Source organism: Microcaecilia unicolor, chromosome 11 (genome assembly GCF_901765095.1).
Source record: "Microcaecilia unicolor chromosome 11, aMicUni1.1, whole genome shotgun sequence".
NCBI lineage: Eukaryota > Metazoa > Chordata > Amphibia > Gymnophiona > Siphonopidae > Microcaecilia > Microcaecilia unicolor.
The window spans coordinates 32,690,883-32,709,064 of record NC_044041.1 but is presented as its reverse complement, the minus strand read 5'-3'; the positions used below and the strand labels follow the sequence as shown (position 1 = coordinate 32,709,064).

At 44.9% G+C, this 18,182-nt stretch overlaps 1 protein-coding gene across 2 annotated transcripts in view; it reads left to right on the top strand.

Annotated features, from left to right (window-relative positions):
• LOC115479552 (aldehyde dehydrogenase, mitochondrial-like) overlaps positions 1-17,921 on the top strand; it is a 68,972-nt gene extending 51,051 nt beyond the window's left edge. The window contains exons 10-13 of one of the 2 annotated variants that reach the window (XM_030217520.1): positions 813-977; positions 1,508-1,665; positions 9,739-9,853; positions 17,177-17,921. In XM_030217520.1, coding sequence (XP_030073380.1) covers positions 813-977; positions 1,508-1,665; positions 9,739-9,853; positions 17,177-17,209 — 471 coding nt within the window. In that variant the 3' untranslated portion in view covers positions 17,210-17,921. Of the gene's footprint in view, positions 1-812; positions 978-1,507; positions 1,666-1,809; positions 2,161-9,738; positions 9,854-17,176 lie in introns of those variants that run through there. The other variant, XM_030217521.1, reaches the window with a different exon arrangement.
• The last annotated feature ends 261 nt before the right edge of the window (positions 17,922-18,182 follow it).

Genomic DNA, 18,182 nt, shown 5'->3' with positions numbered 1-18,182 from the left:
GGTGGCTGGGGCCCACACAGAGTGGCAGGCACAGCTCCAGCCACCTTGTTGGAGAGACTGGATGGATCATGTGTCTTGTATCTGCCATCATTTACTATGTTATTGAGATGGGGGCATTCCCTGGAAGTGTGATACCTAGTTTTCTAACTCTAGATATAGTTTACCACATTCTATAGGAAGCCCCTGGCCAAAGTCAGTCACCCGAATGGCTGGGCTTGGCCTGTTGGAAGGGGATATATAATTTCCCCTGATAGTTGAAAATGAGGGCTTGGGTGCCAGGATTGGGTGCCATGATCCCAGCCTTGGATCTGGTTTTGAGATGGAGGCTCAAAAGAGAGCTTCTGGTCTTTTTCAGCCTAACCAGCTGTATCTTAGAGCTGATAATTGATTAGTTGGAATGGTTCCTGTCCTAATTTGTGTGGACATAACTGCTATCTCTAGTATAGCATAGAAAAATAAACGGCATAGCCAAACGCTAACAAGCAAGTAAGCAAATTACCTGCCATGACCAAGCTGTGGAACTTCAACCAGATATCAGCATAGACAGTTCTTCCTCTAGTTAGAACCAGGTACCAAAAGGTGGATTGGTGCAGGCTGCAAGGAATATTTGAACCCAGAAAGTAATCTGCTCTTATTTTACAAGGAATGACATCTATTTTTTCAGGGGGAGAGGGTGGAGATTAAAAAGGTTGCATGATGCAATGTGTCGGTGGTCTTCGTTCTGAAAAGATGTGGTGAATGTAACACTGATTTTTTTTTCCTCCTCCCTCCCTTCCGAGCCATATAATTCTCATTTTTGTGTTCTTGAGTAGATTGACAAAGTTCAGTTTGAGAAGGTCTTGAGCTACATCGGCAGTGGGAAGCGGGAAGGAGCCAAATTGATGTGTGGTGGAGGTTCTGCCGCTGACCGGGGATACTTCATCCAGCCCACAGTATTTGGTGATGTGAAGGACGATATGACCATAGCACGAGAGGAGGTACTAGAATGAGCCTGGTGGGATTTATAGGGGGCTTCAGCCAAAAGTCATAAGGTGAGATTTTTTTTATAGCACTGGAGGCAAATGCAGTGTAAGCCTTGCAAGATCTTGACCTTTCCACAGAGCAGCACAAAGCTGCAGGTACCTTTTTTTTTTTTTTTTGCCGAGGCGCATAAGATTGGTTTCTTCTCCATACCCAAGACCTTTCTTGAAACAAGCTAAATCCTAAAAAGTTCTCCTATTTAATAATTGCTTCACCTCCTTCATAAACAATTTTTTATTTTATTTTTTTACCATAATGTTCTTTGGTTGGATGTACTGCAAGCTATCATCTCCCCTTTGCCCTGAGTCGCTCTATCTTAATTTTATTTATTTATTTGTTTGTTTGTTTTAACTTTTTATCTTGGTTTTAATATACTGGCCTTTTCAGAGCTTCAGAGGCTGAGGGAGACTTCAGCTTCTGAAATTCTCAAAGAAGCCATAAAAAAAAATTGTGCCTTAGAAGTTTCTAAGTCTTCTTTAATTGTCAGATATTTGGGCCGGTGATGCAAATCCTGAAGTTCAAATCCATTGAGGAAGTCATCGAGAGAGCGAATGATAGTAAATATGGCCTCGCAGCAGGAGTCTTTACAACAGACATTAATAAAGCAAACTATATATCGCAGGCAGTGAAGGCTGGAACTGTCTGGTAAGAAATTTGCATCTTAATTGCATTTGAGGAACAAAGGAACAAATGATATTCCTCGAAATTAGAAAATCTTACTGATAATTTTCTTTCCTTTAATCAGTTACACTTTATTTTGCACTAATGGGTGTTATCTGTTCCTACCAGCAGGTGGAGCTAGAGAAAACTGAATTCTACCAGCGATATCACCAGTATAAACTGGGGTGCTCTCTGTAACAATCCAGTGTACATCTGACCAAGCAGAAGGTCCCATTTTGCAATGCACCGAAGCCCCTTCAACCATTGCAGCTACAATGATAATCAAGCGAGCAAAACAACACAGAAAAATACCAGCTACCCTGCATCTACCAGGATATAGCAATTTCATGGGAACCCTGTATTGCTGCCAATCAGAATAAGATTTTTTTTTTAAGACCTGAAAAGGATACAAAGAGCACACCCAGAACCCTGGGTCAAGGTCTTGCTAGGGCAGGTTGCAGAACAGTATAACTGACTAAAGGAAAGCAAATTATCAGGCAAGACACAATTTCTCCTTTCAATATTTTTTTTTAAAGCGATATTGCTGAAAGGCTGTTTGGTAAGGTTTGCCTCTTTGTGGATGATACCAAATTCTTCAGTAGGTTAGACTAGGGTTACCATATGACTCCAAAAAAAAGGACGACAGATTAAGCCAGTCCGGGTTTTACTTCCATTGCTTTCAATGGAAGTAAAATCCGAACTGGGTCAATCTATCCTCTTTTATTCTGGAGCCATATGGTTACCCTATGGTAGATGCCTCTGATGGTGGAGATAACACGAGGAAGGACTTAACTGAACTAGAGGAATTGTCTGGAATTTGGCAGCTAAGATTTAATGCTAAAGAATACAGGGTCATGCATTTGGGCTGCAAAAACCTGAGGGAACGGTACAGTTTAGGGGGGTGAAGAACTTTTGTGCACAGAGCGGCACTTGGGTGTGATCGTATGATGATCTTAAGGTCTTCAACAGGTAGAAAAGGTGACTGCGAAAGCTAGTGTAGCCCTCACTCTGCTGGGGAAAAATACCTATCTTTACCCTGTTCTAGTCATATACAGCCAAGTTACCTCAGGTTGAGTATTTTCTCAGAGGTAGGGTGGTATAAAGAAAACACCAAAAACAACTGTATTTAAAATGTGCTCAAGGAAAACCCGAAGAAGCGCTTCCACCTTTCACATTCACTCTGTATGTCATCAGGTTGAATTGTGGAGAGACCCAGTGGTCCACAATGAATTTATAGACCTGATGCCTCCATTTTCATTCTCCCATATCCAGGAAAGAGAGAGGCTGAGAAGTCCACCTGCAATATGAGCGGCTGTAAGGGCGTGGAGATGGCTTTCTGCCCATTGGCAGAAGCTCGCTGCCTCCAAGGCCACAGCCTGACACCTGGTACTACCTTGCCTGTTGATGTAAGCCACAGCTGTTTCATTGTCCAACATCACACTAACTGTTTCCCATTTGAGAAGTGATAAACCCCCGCAGGGTTAGTTGCACCACCCAGGTCTCCAGATGATTGATGGACTAGGTCACCTCTTGGGTTGACCAGGTCTCTTGGGCCACTTGGCCCAGGAAGTGAGCTCCCTAATCTAAAAGGCTCACATTTGTGTGACCAGAACCCACTGAGGGGAATACAATGGAACTGGGTGACCCGGACTGTCTCACCAGACCAGTCTGAGTCTCACCTTGGGAGTGAGAGGCAGAAGACAATGAAAATCCTGTGAGGCCGGAGACCACCATGACAACAGGGCCCTGTGCAGAGGGTATATATGAGCCCTTGCCCAGAGCACCACCTCCAGGGTCGCAGTCATGGAGCCCAGTAGCCGCAAAAAATGCCTTACAGTAGGCTCCAGGAGCTCGCATAACCTGCACTATCATGTGCGCAGAATCTCCACCTGCTCCTCCAAAAGAAATACCATCCCCATGGTCATGGCAAAAAGGTCCCGAGGTACTCCAGGGACTGAGACAGAATCGGATGACACTTGGACTGGTTCACTACCCAGCCCAGTGGAAAATGAACTGAGAGGTGACCAGGCTGGCACTGGAGGTTTTACAGCCACCACCACCATGATGTTAGAAAACGTGTAGGGTTCTGTAGCCAGGCCAAAGGACTCAAACCTGAATGTACTGCCCCAACAAACAAAAGCACAGAAATCTCTTGTGATGGCAATGTGGAGATTTTCCTTCGTAAGGTCCAAAGTGCTGGACTCTTGGCCAATAATTTACCTCCTTGAGGTAAAAAAATGGGGCAAAAGGATCCACCCAAATATATGGAGAACCGTCCACAGCATGGAATCCACCACCCCTAAATTGCACAGAGGATGCAGAGTAAGAGCAGCAACCTGCCACTTTAGGGCTGAGCCTCACAGAGAGGCCATGAAGGCATTCGAAATCGGATGGATGAACTCCAAAGGGCATGCCTTCTTGACCACCTCCAGGACTCATTGATCTGAGGTGATACAGGCCCACTCGCCAAGGAAGAGAGACAACCTACCTCCCACCGGAAGACTGGGCAGCCAGAGGGGCCTGCGGACCCGGTTCATTTGGGACCATGAAAGGAACCCTACTTCAAGGACCAAACTCAAATCCTCCATCTGGGCTGAGGAGCACCCTTACCATCAGAATGCCCCCTAGATGCAGAAGCTCTCTGTGCCCTCCTTGCTTCAGTGCCAGGATGCAAAATGGCCCTGCCTTTTCTCTAGGTCTGTTCCAAAAAGCAAGCACCTTCTATAGAGCAGTTCACCCAACAGCTTCCTAGAGGCCGCATCTGCGGCCCAAAGGCAGAGCCACAGCCAATGGTGCCCCACTACAGAAGAAACCATTGAACTGGAAGGCAGGTGACCCAGGACATAGAGAACATCCACTAAAAAGGCTGTTCTGGACTCCAGGCAAGCAACTTCCAAGGACCTAGGAAGCTGCTGCAGCCAGCACAGCAGAGCTTGAGCCACATGGCCATCTTAGATGGCAGCCTAAAGTTACATTCCCCCACCAAGAAGGGCAGGCAGAATTGCTGTTCTTTCCTGTCATAAAGCTCCTGGAGGGCCAAGACCCCATGTACAGGTACAGCGGTCGCCTTTGCAGCCACCATCTCGAATGCATTCCCCTTGGGGAATGCCCGGATAAAGGCTAACAAAAATCCTAGCCCCTGAAAGGCACCATTGGGCTTCTCCTGATCAGTATATGAAAGCCTAGTTAAAATGCTTCAAGGGCCCTGCAAGCTGCTCCTTCATCAGATCCCCCTCTACAAGGTCCATAGCAGAAGGATGAGATGAGTGGTCTCCTTAAGAGGAGCAATCGCCTGGGACTGCCCCTCCTAAGCACACCAAGGAAGGACCTTCAAAAACTGAATCCAAGGGGGCCTTAGAGCCCAAGAGGGCCCCTTAGCCCTCCCCTACTGCCTTCAGGGGTGATAACCCCTTCAGACACCTCCAAAGCAACCCTGCACGCATAGAAGCTAAAAATGAGGCCTCACAGTTCAACTACAGGGCCATGACTACCAATGAGACTAAGTCCTGGAACAAAAAAAAAACCCAGATGTCCCTTCAGGGCATTTCCCCCCCCCCCCCCAACATGTCTTGATGCAAAGTGGGTAGGGAGAAGACACATCCTCCTCCTCTTCCAGTTCCAATGTGGACTGAAAGCTCTCCTGTTTTCAGCAGGAGCAAATACCAGATGAGGGGAAAAAATGGCTGCTGTTCCCCTCAAGGCATTGGGACCACATGTCCTAATGCTGTTGCAAAGGGAAAGACTGCATTGACACTGGCAGCCTCCTGCCTCTCCTCCCTCGGTGTGCTTCCGAAGTTGGGAAGAGCCTGGGAACTGGGGGGGGGGGGGAGGCAGAGACGACAGCTGATCTGACCTGTCAGCTCTAGTAAACACCTGCCAGCTGACAAGCCAACCTGGCCTGCCTCGGTTTGGGGATCCATTTCCTCTATTACTCCATGGCTCTCTCTGGATGCGATGGGGAAATCTCATTCCCATTTTTTTTTTATATTCTGTACAAGACATCTATTTAAATAGCTTTATTCCCTAACAACCAGGCTGAGTCCAATTGAATTTTCTCTTTTTCAGAAACCTGGGAGCTGGGGGGGGGGGTCAAGTGATGCTATGTAGCTAAACGGACGTCTCTATTCCTGGCTTCGCTCCTTCCACCCCGAAATCTTTAAAATTTGCCTGCAAAAAACTCCTGGGGAGACTCCATAGCCACACGAATGAGAAGCGAGGGGAACGTGGGTTTTTCTGCCAAATCTGGACGGCTTTGGGTGTCATGGAAGATTGTTATGCCCACGAAGACCCTGCACGCCAAGAAGCCCCGCACACAGGACTCACGCTTCAAAATGGCGGCGACGTAGGAGGACACTTGGGCGGCAGGCCTGCCGGCAGAGGCCATCCAGGAGCTGATCCAACAGATTTCCACAATACTGGAGGAGAAATTATCTAAGCTGCAGGCCTCAGTGGACCAGATCCAAGAGTCAGTGGAGTGGCAAGGTGTTACGTCGGTGCTCACTTCGCCCTCTGGTGGCCAGAACTGGTGGCTGCTATGGACTATCACCCGGTCCAGAATTTGGTCCAGTCCGGATCTTCCAGGCTGCCGGATTTGTCTGTCTTGGTTGACCCTGCACAGCTCCCGTAGTTGCCTGGTGATTGCGTCAGCTGAGCCTCAGCTGCTGCTAGGCTTATTAGCCATTTGGAACCTCTCTGCCTTTGCATCGTCTAAGGCCCTGGTATGTTGGTGCTTTGTGCTCTTCTGCCTAGTCTGGTCTCTTGTTTTAGTTTCTTGCTTGATTCTGCTGTTTGCCCTGACCAGGCTTGTTTCCTGGTTTTCTCTACTGCCTGCCCTGACCTGGCTAGTATCCTGGTTTTCTCTTCTGTCTGCTGCCTGCCCTGACCCGACTTGTCCTTTGGTTTACTCTTCTGTTTTGTGTCTAGTCCTTGTCTGTTTGTGTCTTTAGTGGCTGTTCTGCAGCTTTCAGTTCTGTCCGTTAGCTTATCCCTTCCTTGCCCTGCTGTCCCTGTATGTTCCTTTCCTCTCTGACCCTCAGTCCTAGTTCAGCCTAGTGAGTATCCGGTCCTGCCTTGCCCAGTAAGTCCTGCTGGCCACCTGCAGCCAGGAGCTCAACTCCTGGTGAAAAGTGGCCAAGTGCAGGTGAAGTTTAAGGGTCCCTGCTTTGCTTTAGTCCTGCCTGTTTGCCTCTGCTGCAACTCCAGTCCGGGGTTCCAGTCCTGTTCTGCCTAGTCTCCGGTGTGGGGTGGTTTTGCTTGCCACTGCCACTCCTCAGCGGTGGCCCAAGGGCTCACAAACCTAGTTCCAGCTTGGAAAACGTGACACAAGGTGCGCGCTTGCAGCAGGCTGAGGACCGCATCTCGCGCTAGGAAGACCGAATGGAAGCGGCGGATGTGAGGATCGCAGCATTGGAGCAGAAGTATGCTCAGTTAGTGCAGCAGGTCGATGATCAAGAAAACAGAAGCAGAAGAAATAACCTTAGAATTATAGGGGTCCTGGAAAGAGTGAAGGACAGACTTCTGGCAGCTGGTCGAGCGCTGGCTGCCGGATCAATTGGGCCTGCAGTTCTCAGCGCGTTGCGGATTGAAAGAGTCCACAGAGTGGGAGTGCTGCGTGAGGGTGAAATGTGGCCATGGCCAGTGCTGACCAAGATTCTGAATTATGCAGACAAGGACAAAATATTACAAGCATTCAGAGGAAAGAAACAGGTGCAATACGAGGGCAGCAAGAGTCTGCTCTTCCAGCTAAAGTGCAAGTTGTACAGGATAACAAAGCACTGTACTTTACTGATCCCAAGGACCTTGGAGCTTTTGTGGGTAGACTACAGTGACCCCATGGATATACCCACTGTTGCTGGAGCAGCCTTGGTGGAAGTCGTAAATGCTACCAAATGGTCTGCGGCCTAATGTTAGTTTGTTTGCCAGTTGCTGAGTTTGTGTACTCATTGCTAGTTTACTGCCGCCGCGGAGTTTAGAAGGACTGGAGGTCTTGGGGAGGGAGGTGTCCGGTCCCTGAGATCTTTCTGGAGAACTAAAGCCTTAAAATCGGTAGCTGTTGAGGAAGAGCAGCGCCCAAGAGGCCTCTGAGGCAAGGCATGACAACTTATACCTTGCGACCAGGAGCGACCCTGCAGAACCGACTTTGCCTGTTTGCTTCAGCAGTGACATTGTTGGATCTAGGTTGATCGGCGGCTATCCAGTCGGTCTGGAAATATTTAAAGTTTGATTTACAGCTTTATCACTTATGATACTATAAAGCAGATGTGGTGGGGAGCAGAGGAAATAGGGCGTGGGGAGCTTTCCTTATGGAGTGTTATGTATGATTTGGGGGGTGGGGTGGTGGTGAGCAAGGGGGGGTTGAATGTTGCGATATGGTTGTATGTGTGGCTGGGGCTGTTTCAGGTTGTTATAGTTAATAATGGGAGAATATGGGTGGAACTTGGGTGGTATGTTTCTTCTTCTAAGGGGAGGGGGGAAGTGGGGAAGTTGGGAGGGACTGTCCAGTATCTCCTTGTCCGGATATACAAATTGGTCACAAAAGGAACTGCACCTTACTTTGTCAGGAGGAGCACTTTTTTCCTACTGATCTACCCAGATGGTTATAGCAATGTCGGGAGGGTCCAGCTGGGAGACCCTCTGGGCAATTCCGTCAGATACTAATGGGTAGGGGCTGCTTCCTAAAGATGTGGTGAATGGACAGTGGGGGGAGGGAGGGGGGGACATTTTAGTTCAAAATTGAGTCAGAGATGAGTCTTTTATGTTCCGTTTCCTTCTGAATAGTGTGTATTACACATAAGCTAAGCAACTATTTGCAAACGAATCTCTTTTGTATTGGCAGTAGTGTATTCTTACGATTTACCTTTTATGAATGTCAATGTTGTGTTCTGACTTAATAAAGACATTTTCCAAAAAAAAAAAAAAAACCTGGGAGCTGCAGGGGGAGCCTTTAGCAAGCGCACCCAAACAGTGTTGTGTGATGGGGGGGGGGGGGGCTGCCGAACCAGGCTCCGTGCTCAACCAAGTATGTTCCAGAGACAAACTTTGGGAGCCACTGTTGGGCTCAACAATGCTGTGTGGCTGCAGCCAGCAGAACAGAGAGCTAGGCCAGGGACCGTGGGACCACCGTCAGCATGACCTACCACCTGCTGAAGATAAGATTGTTCCAGTGATGTCACTGGTAGAGTTCAGTTTTCTGTACCTCCACCTGTTGATAGGAAGGGTAACACCCATTGATGCAGAACAGTGAAGGTTCAAGGTTGCACTTATTTGATTGATCACCTAAGGCAAAGCCATCAAAGCGATTTACATATAATAAAAGCTCAAACATACAGTACAATACATTAAGTTAAAATTGTACAGCATAAACAAGTCCATAAAATATGGACATGAAAAAAATAAAATAAAGACAAAAAGCAAGCGTATCCCACAGGATCCTAAGAGAAGCTGATGGGAAGGAATGTTATTTCACAAGAAGAATATGCCCAGCGTACAACATGGTTTCACAATATAGTTGAGGGAGTGAAGTAATTTATTTGCACTTCTGAGGAATGCTGCCAACTCACATCCCTGGGGGTATCTAACGTAATGTAATTTCACTTGTGGAGTCCATGCCATTCTACTGGTAACCCAGTACTTGTGTGTTTTTAATTTATGGGCAGAAATAAAGATCGTTGCCATAGACTGGAAGCTCCAGGTGGCAGAAGATAATTGGGTGTACACTAACTGTGCCCTTTGCAGTATTCTCTGTAGAGCCTCCAGAAAGGCATGCTGTTACATGCAGTTATGTATATTGGGCTTGAAAATCTTAGGCGATGAGTGCTGTAATAGATTACCTGATCAGTTTTCACATGTTTTGGGTGGAGGGGTAGCTTTGGGAATTTGTTTTTTTTTTTTCAGGGCTCTGCAGTGGCTAGAGATGGTGAGGACTGGAGGTTGGAAGGGAGCAAAGAGGATAGAGGATGGATAGGAAAGCGAGGAAGGAGATGAGGGTAAGAAGACTTTGGTGAGGAAGGAGGTTACAATGCAAAACTAATCTAGCGTTTGTTGAACTTTCTGTTACAGGATAAACTGTTTCTTTGTATTTGGAGCTCAGACCCCCTTCGGTGGATACAAGGCTTCTGGCAATGGACGTGAGGGTGGGGAATATGGCCTGGAGGCATACACAGAAGTAAAAACTGTGAGTGTTACAGTTCTGCTCCTCTAGTAACGAGCCACATTTAATGGCAAGCGTTGGTTGACAGATGTGGTCTGCATTTCCAGATGTTCTGCTGAGGAATTTCACAGGATAGGGACGCAGATGCAAATTTTTCACATCAAGTAGAGAAAAAAATCTTGATGATCCAAAATATTACAAAATGCATCAAAAATGGTGTCAAAAGTATATAAAGGAGGAAAAGACCTCAGAAGCTGTAAACACGTGAAACGTTCAAATATTTGAAAGGTATTAATCCGCAAACAAATCTTTTCCGGAGATGGGAAGGCGGTAGAACGAGAGGACATGAAATGAGGTTGAAGGGGGGCAGACTCAGGAAAGATGTCAGGAAGTATTTTTTCACAGAGAGGGTGGTGGATGCTTGGAATGCCCTCCCACGGGAGGTGGTGGAGTTGAAAACGGTAACGGAATTCAAACATGCGTGGGATAAGCATAAAGGAATCCTTTGCAGAAGGAATGGATCCTCAGAAGCTTAGCCGAAATTGGGTGGCGGAGCAGGTGGGTGAAAGAGGGGTTGGTGGTTGGGAGGCGAGGATAGCGGAGGGCAGACTTATACGGTCTGTACAGAGCCACTGATGGGTGGCGGGACTGGTGGTTGGGAGGCGGGAAGTACTGCTGGGCAGACTTGTACGGTCTGTGCCCTGAATAAGGCAGGTACAAATCAAGGTAAGGTATACACATATGAGTTTGTCTTGTTGGGCAGACTGGATGAACCGTGCAGGTCTTTTTCTGCCGTCATCTACTATGTTACTATGTTAAACCTTTCGGCTAGGTTTCTTTCATTGTCATAATGTGTTTAACCAAATTGTGTTGTGGTTTAGTGCAAATATTTTAAATGCTTTTGAGAATTAATGAGGCCCAACAAACTCTGACAAGCACAATATTATATACATTCAAAATTCATCTTAGCTGCACCTGATGAAGACCACCTGTTCCACACAATGGCATTTTAAAATTTTCGTTTCGTTTTTGTTTTTACATCCCGCATTATCCCAAAGCATGTCTGGTTCAATATGGCTTACATGGAACATGAATAAATAGTGGCTTACATATAACTGAGTAAAAATATAACAGCTTGTGTAACATTAATTATAACATTATTCTAACATTTAGCAAAACATGACTGTCTAAACTATATAACATTGGGGCTCATTTTCAAAGCACTTAGCCTTCCAAAGTTCCATAGAAACCTATGGAACTTCGGAAGGCTAAGTGCTTTGAAAATATGCTTCATCGTGTACTATTTGATCGTCAGATGTCAGGTTTTGGTCGAGTGTCGCACCTAGTATTTTGAGATTTCGTTTTAGGGGGAAGATGCTTTTGCCAATTGTGAATGGCCAGAAAGGGCTTGTCATAACTAGGAATTTAGTCTTTTTTTTTTTTTTTTCTTTGAGTGTTGTGGCCCCATGTCTCCATGATGTCTAGGCTATTGTTGTTCGTTACTATGATGTCTGTTATATCTCCTGTGAAGGGGATATAAATTATGAAATCATCAGCGTAAATATGTGCTTTTATGCTGTTGCTCTCAAAGGTTGCTGCCAAGGGGAGCCATCATGATGTTGAATAGTGTAGGGATAGTGGAGATCTTGTGGTACACCGCAACCTGGAGACCATGGTGAAGATATATGGTTAGTTGCTTTGACTTGATATGATCTTGATTTGAGAAAACCAGAGAAGCATCGCAGCAGTAGTCAGCCAAGTTCTATATGATCCAGGAGGTAGGTGAGTGTTATGGTCCACAACGTCAATGGTGCTGGACATGTCGAACTGAGTACTAGAATTTTTTTTTATTTATTTCCTTTACTAATTTCCAATTTGATACCATTCACTAAGGAGATGAGAACTGATTCTGTGCTTTGGTGTGGTCTAAGTAAGCCAATAGGTATTCCATCAATTCTTGGGTAACCAGTCCTTCCATGTCTCTGATTAGTAGTGGGATGGAGGTAACTGGTCGGAAGTTGGTGACGTTTAGCTTGGTCAGGGTATTTTTCGGGATGAGGGTAAGCATTGTACTGCCTTTTGTTGTAGGGAAGCTCCCTGTTCGTAATGAGAAGATGGTTGGTTAGTAGGTCTGTGAACCAAGCTGAGGTATATTGCAGTAGTTAGGAGGGACATTCATCTAGAATACAGTGAGATCTGGCATATCTGCTTAGGGAGTTGAAGACTTCTATTGTTGTAGGTATGGTAAATGAGGTCCAGGTTTTGTTGGCGTATATTGCTTCATTTTGGATCTCCAAGGAGCCTAGGCAGTTTTGTAGGGGTATTGGGTGAGAAGAGAGACCTGGCCTGATGTTGGCCACTTTTTTGTTTGAAGTGCAAGGCTAGGTCATTCGTGTTTGGCAGGTTTTCATTTGAGGTTGTCACGTTTCATATATGCAGAAGGTTATCAACTAATCCATATAGTTTTTTAATATTGGGTTAGCCTGAGCCTACGTAGGTGAATTTCAGTTTTGCCTGTTTGATAATCTTTATAGGTTCTGATTGCTTGTTTCCAGACAGTCTCTTTTTCTGGAGTGGGCTCTTTGCTCTATTTTCTCTCAAGTTGCCTACAGTGTCTTTTGGCAGGGAGTTCTTCGCTGTTAAACCATGGAGAGATTTTAGTTGAGCGTCTGGATTTTGTTTTTGCAGGTGTAATGTTATCTAGAGTGACTTTGGTCCCAAGTATTGAGGAATTCTATCAAATCGGGTGTTAGTATTTGGTGGCATGCTGAGATTTTAGTCCAGAAGCTGAAGGGGAACTTGGGTGGTTGTGGTGTAGCTTTCCTGTGTCTCTTCCTGTCTCCAGTTGAGTGTAAAGATGAGTTTGCTGTGGTCTGACCACGGGACAGATGTCCATGAAGTATCGGATATCTGTAGATTGTCTTGATTTGTGAATTTGTATGTGAACAGGTTGAGGAGATGCCCTTTGCAGTGGGTTGGGGTAGTGTAGGATAAGGTGAAGTCCCAGGATGACAGGTAGTCTGGAACTTCTTGTGTGTAGAGGTCCTTTGTGTCTTCCAGGTGGAGATTGATGTTGCCTAATAGTAAAGTGTTTTGAGTAGGATGCACATATATTTGCTATTAAAGTTAGTGAAGTCGTCTCTTGTTTTGGCCCAGTTGCCTGGTGGTCTATAGAAGAATGTGCCGCAGAAGTTGCCTATGAGAGCAGAATCATTTATGGTGAATTCGAATATTTCTAGTGATGGCGTAAAGAGGTTTGAGGTCATTGTTACGTTCAGGAACAATTAGTATATAACAGCTAAGCCTACTCCCTTTTTTTGAGGGCTGTGTCAAGTGGATTATTTTGTAACCTGGGGGCATAAATCACTTATTATCGGGTCCTCATTGTCATGTATCCGGGTCTCTGATATCAGGGCTAGTCCTAGGTTTTCCACCCAGGACCATATGAGTTTCAACTTGTTTACCACTGAGTGAGCGTTTATGTAGCAATTGGAATAGGTAAGTAGGAATGCAGATAGTACTCATTTGATGGTATACTGGTTTCCTTGGTGCCGTTTTGGGATTTTCCCTCTGGTAGATTGATGGGGTGAGAGTAGTGGATATTCAGGTGGTCTCCTACACCATGTTCTGTATTCCCAGTTCATAAGCAGTTGTACTTATCTTTAAACATTGTGCTGTTCTCACTGTGGTGATATTCTGCTAACGGTCCAAGATCAATAAAGTGTATTTTTTTTTCAGTGGTAAATGCCCTCATTTTGTTATAACTCCCCATTTTGACTCATTCATTGTGGCTTTAAAATATTGTTATCCTGATGTCTCGTAATATATTAGTTCCATTTCTTGTGTTCCCAACATGTCCATGTTTTGCCTTTAAACGGCGAACTTTAATATCTCTTAACAACAAGAAGATTTTGTTTGTATATCATATACAATCAAGGAAGGTAGGGATGGACAATGGTGCTATGATGGTGGACTGGTGATATTACAATTGATGAAGTCTCCGGTCTGTGTAATGCACCAAAAACTGAGCACTTATCACAACTTTATAATAATTTTAGGTTTTTTTGGTACTTATATATTAAAAAAAAAAAACAGAGGTTTCTGGATTGTGGTTGCTGTATAGTTAAAATTTAATGCCAAGAAGTGTAGAGTGATGCACTTGGGGTGCAGAAACCCAAAAGAGAGATACTGGATAGGAGGGGAGAGGTTAGTAAGCTCGACTCAGCAAAAGACCTTGGGGCATTGGTGTCTGAGGATCTGAAGGTTAAGAAACAATGCAGCAAGGCGGCGGCCGTGACCAGAAGGATGCTAGGCTGCATGGAGAGGGGTATAACCAGCAGACGAAAGGAGGTGTGATGCCCTTCTACAAGTCGTTGGTGAGGCTTCACTTGGAGTATTTTGTTCAGTTTGGGAGGCCGTATCTTGCTAAAGGTGTAAAAAGACTGGAAGTGGTGCAAAGAAAAGCTACAAAAATGGTATGAGAGTTGCCTTGCAAACCATGCGAGGAGAGGTTATACCCTGGAGGAAAGGAGAAACAGGGGTGACATGATACAGATGTTCAAATATTTGAAAGGTATTAATCTACAAACAAACCTTTTCCAGAGACAAGAAGGCGGTAGAACTAGAGGGCATGAATTGAGGTTGTATGGGGGGCAGACTGAGGAATACTGTCAGGAAGTATTTTTTTTTTCACAGAAAGGGTGGTGGATACATGGAATGCCCTCCCGCAGGCAGTGTTGGACATAAAAATGGTAATGGAATTCAAACGTGTGGAATAAACACAAAGGAATCCTGTTTAGAAGGAATGGATCCATGGAATCTTAATGGAGATTGGGTGACAACACTGGTAATTGGGAAGCAAAACCAGTGCTGGGCAAACTTCTGTGGTCTATGCCATGATCGTGACTAAATAGATATGGATTGGTTGGAGTGTAAATTTTAAGGGACTTCGACGTTAGCTTCAGAACTTTTAGTACAAGAACAGTGCTGGGCAGATTTCTACGGTCTTTGCCCTGAGAATGGCAAGGACAAATCAAACTCGGATATACATATAAAGTATCACATACCATGTAAAATGAGTTTACCTTGTTGGGCAGACTGGATGGGACCGTACAGGTCTTTATCTGCCATCATTTATTATGCTACTATGTTAAGGTGTTAGCTTCTGCTCTGTATTCACTGAAGAAAATCCTGGAGAAGAACCATGATTGTCTGGCAAAGGTACATATGAGAATGGAGCAGATATAGCACTGTTCACTAACGAAACTGTTTATGAACAACTTGTAAATTTGAAGGTGGACAAAGCCATGGGACTGGACTGGATCCACCCCAGGATATTGAGGGAGCTCAGAGTTTCTGGCTGTTACATTGTATATGTATTATCTATTTTATTGTTTTTAAGTGTATTTTCATCCCTGATGCAGTCTAATTGGCAAAACATAGCCATGGTTTTTTTTTTTGTTACATTTGTACCCTGCGCTTTTTTTCCCACTCGTGGCAGGCTCAATGCGGCAGGCAATGGAGGGTTAAGTGACTTGCCCAGAGTCACAAGGAGCTGCCTGTGCCGGGAATCGAACTCAGTTCCTCAGTTCCCCAGGACCAAAGTCCACCACCCTAACCACTAGGCCACTCCTCCACTCTTTCATGATTTATTCATCACATCATAACTCTCTTATATTGTATGGAGAGCCCTTCAGGAATACTACAAAAAAAGTACTGTACACCATTACAGTAGCCCTTATGCCTGTGGCTTCAATAGGGTTTTTTTTTTTTTTTTTGGGGGGTGCTCACACTTTCCACCCCAAGTGTACCAGTTAGAGTAGGATATGGGCCCGAGTCCCTTCTCTATAGTCCACGTCACCAACCACTAGGCTACTCCAGGGACCTGCTTGCTACCCTTAAGAGGAATGTCATCGCGAACATACCTCAATCTACACCTCCCAAACTGCAAAGGTGTCAAGTACAAAACATACTATGCATCCAGTTTCTCCTTTCTGGGTAGTCAACTTTGGAATGCTCTCCCAAGACCCATCCGAGCTAGTAATAACTATTTACCTTTCAGGAAAATGTTAAAGTCCCATTTTTTTAAGCAAGTTTACCCTAGTGGACCAGCTTAATTCCACCAGATCACCTACGATACTCCTGCTAAGACGTTGACGCTTACTCTGACCCCAATGTTATACTCAATCCCTCATCTTCTTCCCTCCATCCTTTACCATTTCCCTCCCATTCTCCTTTCCTTTCACCTATCATATCCTTGTCTACCTTCCCTATTCTAGTTCATTACATTCTTTTCACATGTCCTTTGTAATGCCTTTCATAATGTAAGTAGTTATGATCATCACAATTTATAATACTGTTCCTACATTTCCTTGTTTTTCCTTGTTTTTACCATGTAAGATGCTTTCTTTTACTATGTAAGCCACACTGGACCTGCTGTATGTGGGAAAGAGCGTGGTACAAATGTAATAAATAAATAAATTTATATCTGTAGCTATCTTAAAGTCTGGTATGTACTGTCACTTTTACCTCTTGGGGGGGGGGGGGGTTGGGATGGGTTAAGTGACCACTGGAAGGATTAAGAGGGGAGTCATGGTTTTATTCCTTCAGTGGTCATCTGGTCAGTTTGCAGTGGCGTTCCTAGGGGGGGGCGGTGGGTGCGGTCCGCCTTGGGTGCACGCCGCTGGGGGGGTGCCGCGCACGCCTGTCCTCCGTTGTTCCATGCTTCTTCTCTGCCCCGGAACAGGTTACTTCCTGTTCCGGGGCAGAGAAGAAGCATGGAACGGAGTACAGGCGCGCGTGGCACCCCCCCCCCCCCCGACAGCGTGCACCTGGCGGGGGGGGGGGAGTCCTTCGTGGGGGTGTCCTTTCACCGGGGGGGGGGGGTCCGCGCTGCATTGGGGAAGGGGGGCGGGGCGCATCAGCGATCCGCCCCGGGTGCCAGCCCCCCCAGGAATGCCACTGTCAGTTTGGGCACCTTTTTCCACTTAGTTGTAATTGAAACAGGTCTAGCCAAAAAATCTTTATTTTTTTGCCCTGGATATTTTTACAAAGTTCATTATTACAGAAAATCGTCCAAATCATAAGCCCTCCCAAGTCTCACCTAAAACATGCCTCCAACACGCCCCTTTGAGATTTAGACAAATTGCATAGAAAAATGTCTTTGAGTTTTGAAAATAGCAATTTTAACATTTTTGCAAAAATAATTAATCTGCCACTTTGTGCCATTTTTTTGTTTGGTCTTTTGAAAATAAGCCCTATCTCTCTTGGGTTGGTCTGCTATCTGGTTTTATCTTCCTTTTGTGGATCTTTGCCTCTCAATGTACTTGTCTTGTGTTTTTATTTTAGGTCACAGTCCAGGTGTCCCAGAAGAACGCATAGGCTTTTAGAAGGGGTAACATCGCCTTAAGCTGCATTAAGAACATAAGAAAAAATTCAAACCAAATACGATATGCATGAAAGAAATGCAACAATATCTGCAAACAAGATTCACTTCTTTTTGTTGCTGTCTGAAGTGGTTCATCACTTTCCATTGTGTTTTAATAACCTCCAAATCACTATTATGGAAAACACTTTTATGTATTTTCAAATTTTAGAGCTGTACTGAAGAACATTTTATTATTCGGCCAAATATGTTAAAGCTCAGTGCCCATTTTTCATAAAAGGCAACATGAAATCAGAGATCAAATGTTTTATTTCAGTATGATTCAACACAGTAGAGCCCCGAATTATTTGTATTTGAATTTAAATCACTATTCAACTGAATACAATTTTTTTTTTTGGGGGGGGGGGCACTTTTTGGGCATGAATCGAATACAAATACAGCCTCACTGTTTGTTTTTTTGTTTTGTTAAATAAGTTTTATATTTTGGACATAATCAACAGCCAGTGCGTGTTCTGAGTTCCATATGAACTGATATAAAGCATGATGAGAAAATATGACTATTGCTACTAGACGCAGATTCATGTTTGCTGCTTAACTTTCACTTTTACATAGCACAAAGTAGAAATGTGTGTGTTAACACAAGAGCAGCCATACTGGGCCAGACCAATGGTCCTTCTAGCCCAGTATCCTGCTTCCAACATTTGCCAATCCAGGTCAGAAGCCCAATTAGTAGCAACATTCCATGCTACCAATCCTGGGGCAAGCAGTGGCTTCCCCCCCCTGCCCATCTCAATAACAGACCATGGACTTTTCCTCCAGGAACTTGTCCAAACCTTTTTTTTTTAAACCCAGATACGCTAACTTCTGTTACCACATCCTGGCAGCGAATGCCAGAGCTTAACTATTCTTTGAGTGAAAAATATTAACTCCTATTTGTTTTAAAAGTATTGCCATGTAATTTCATTGAGT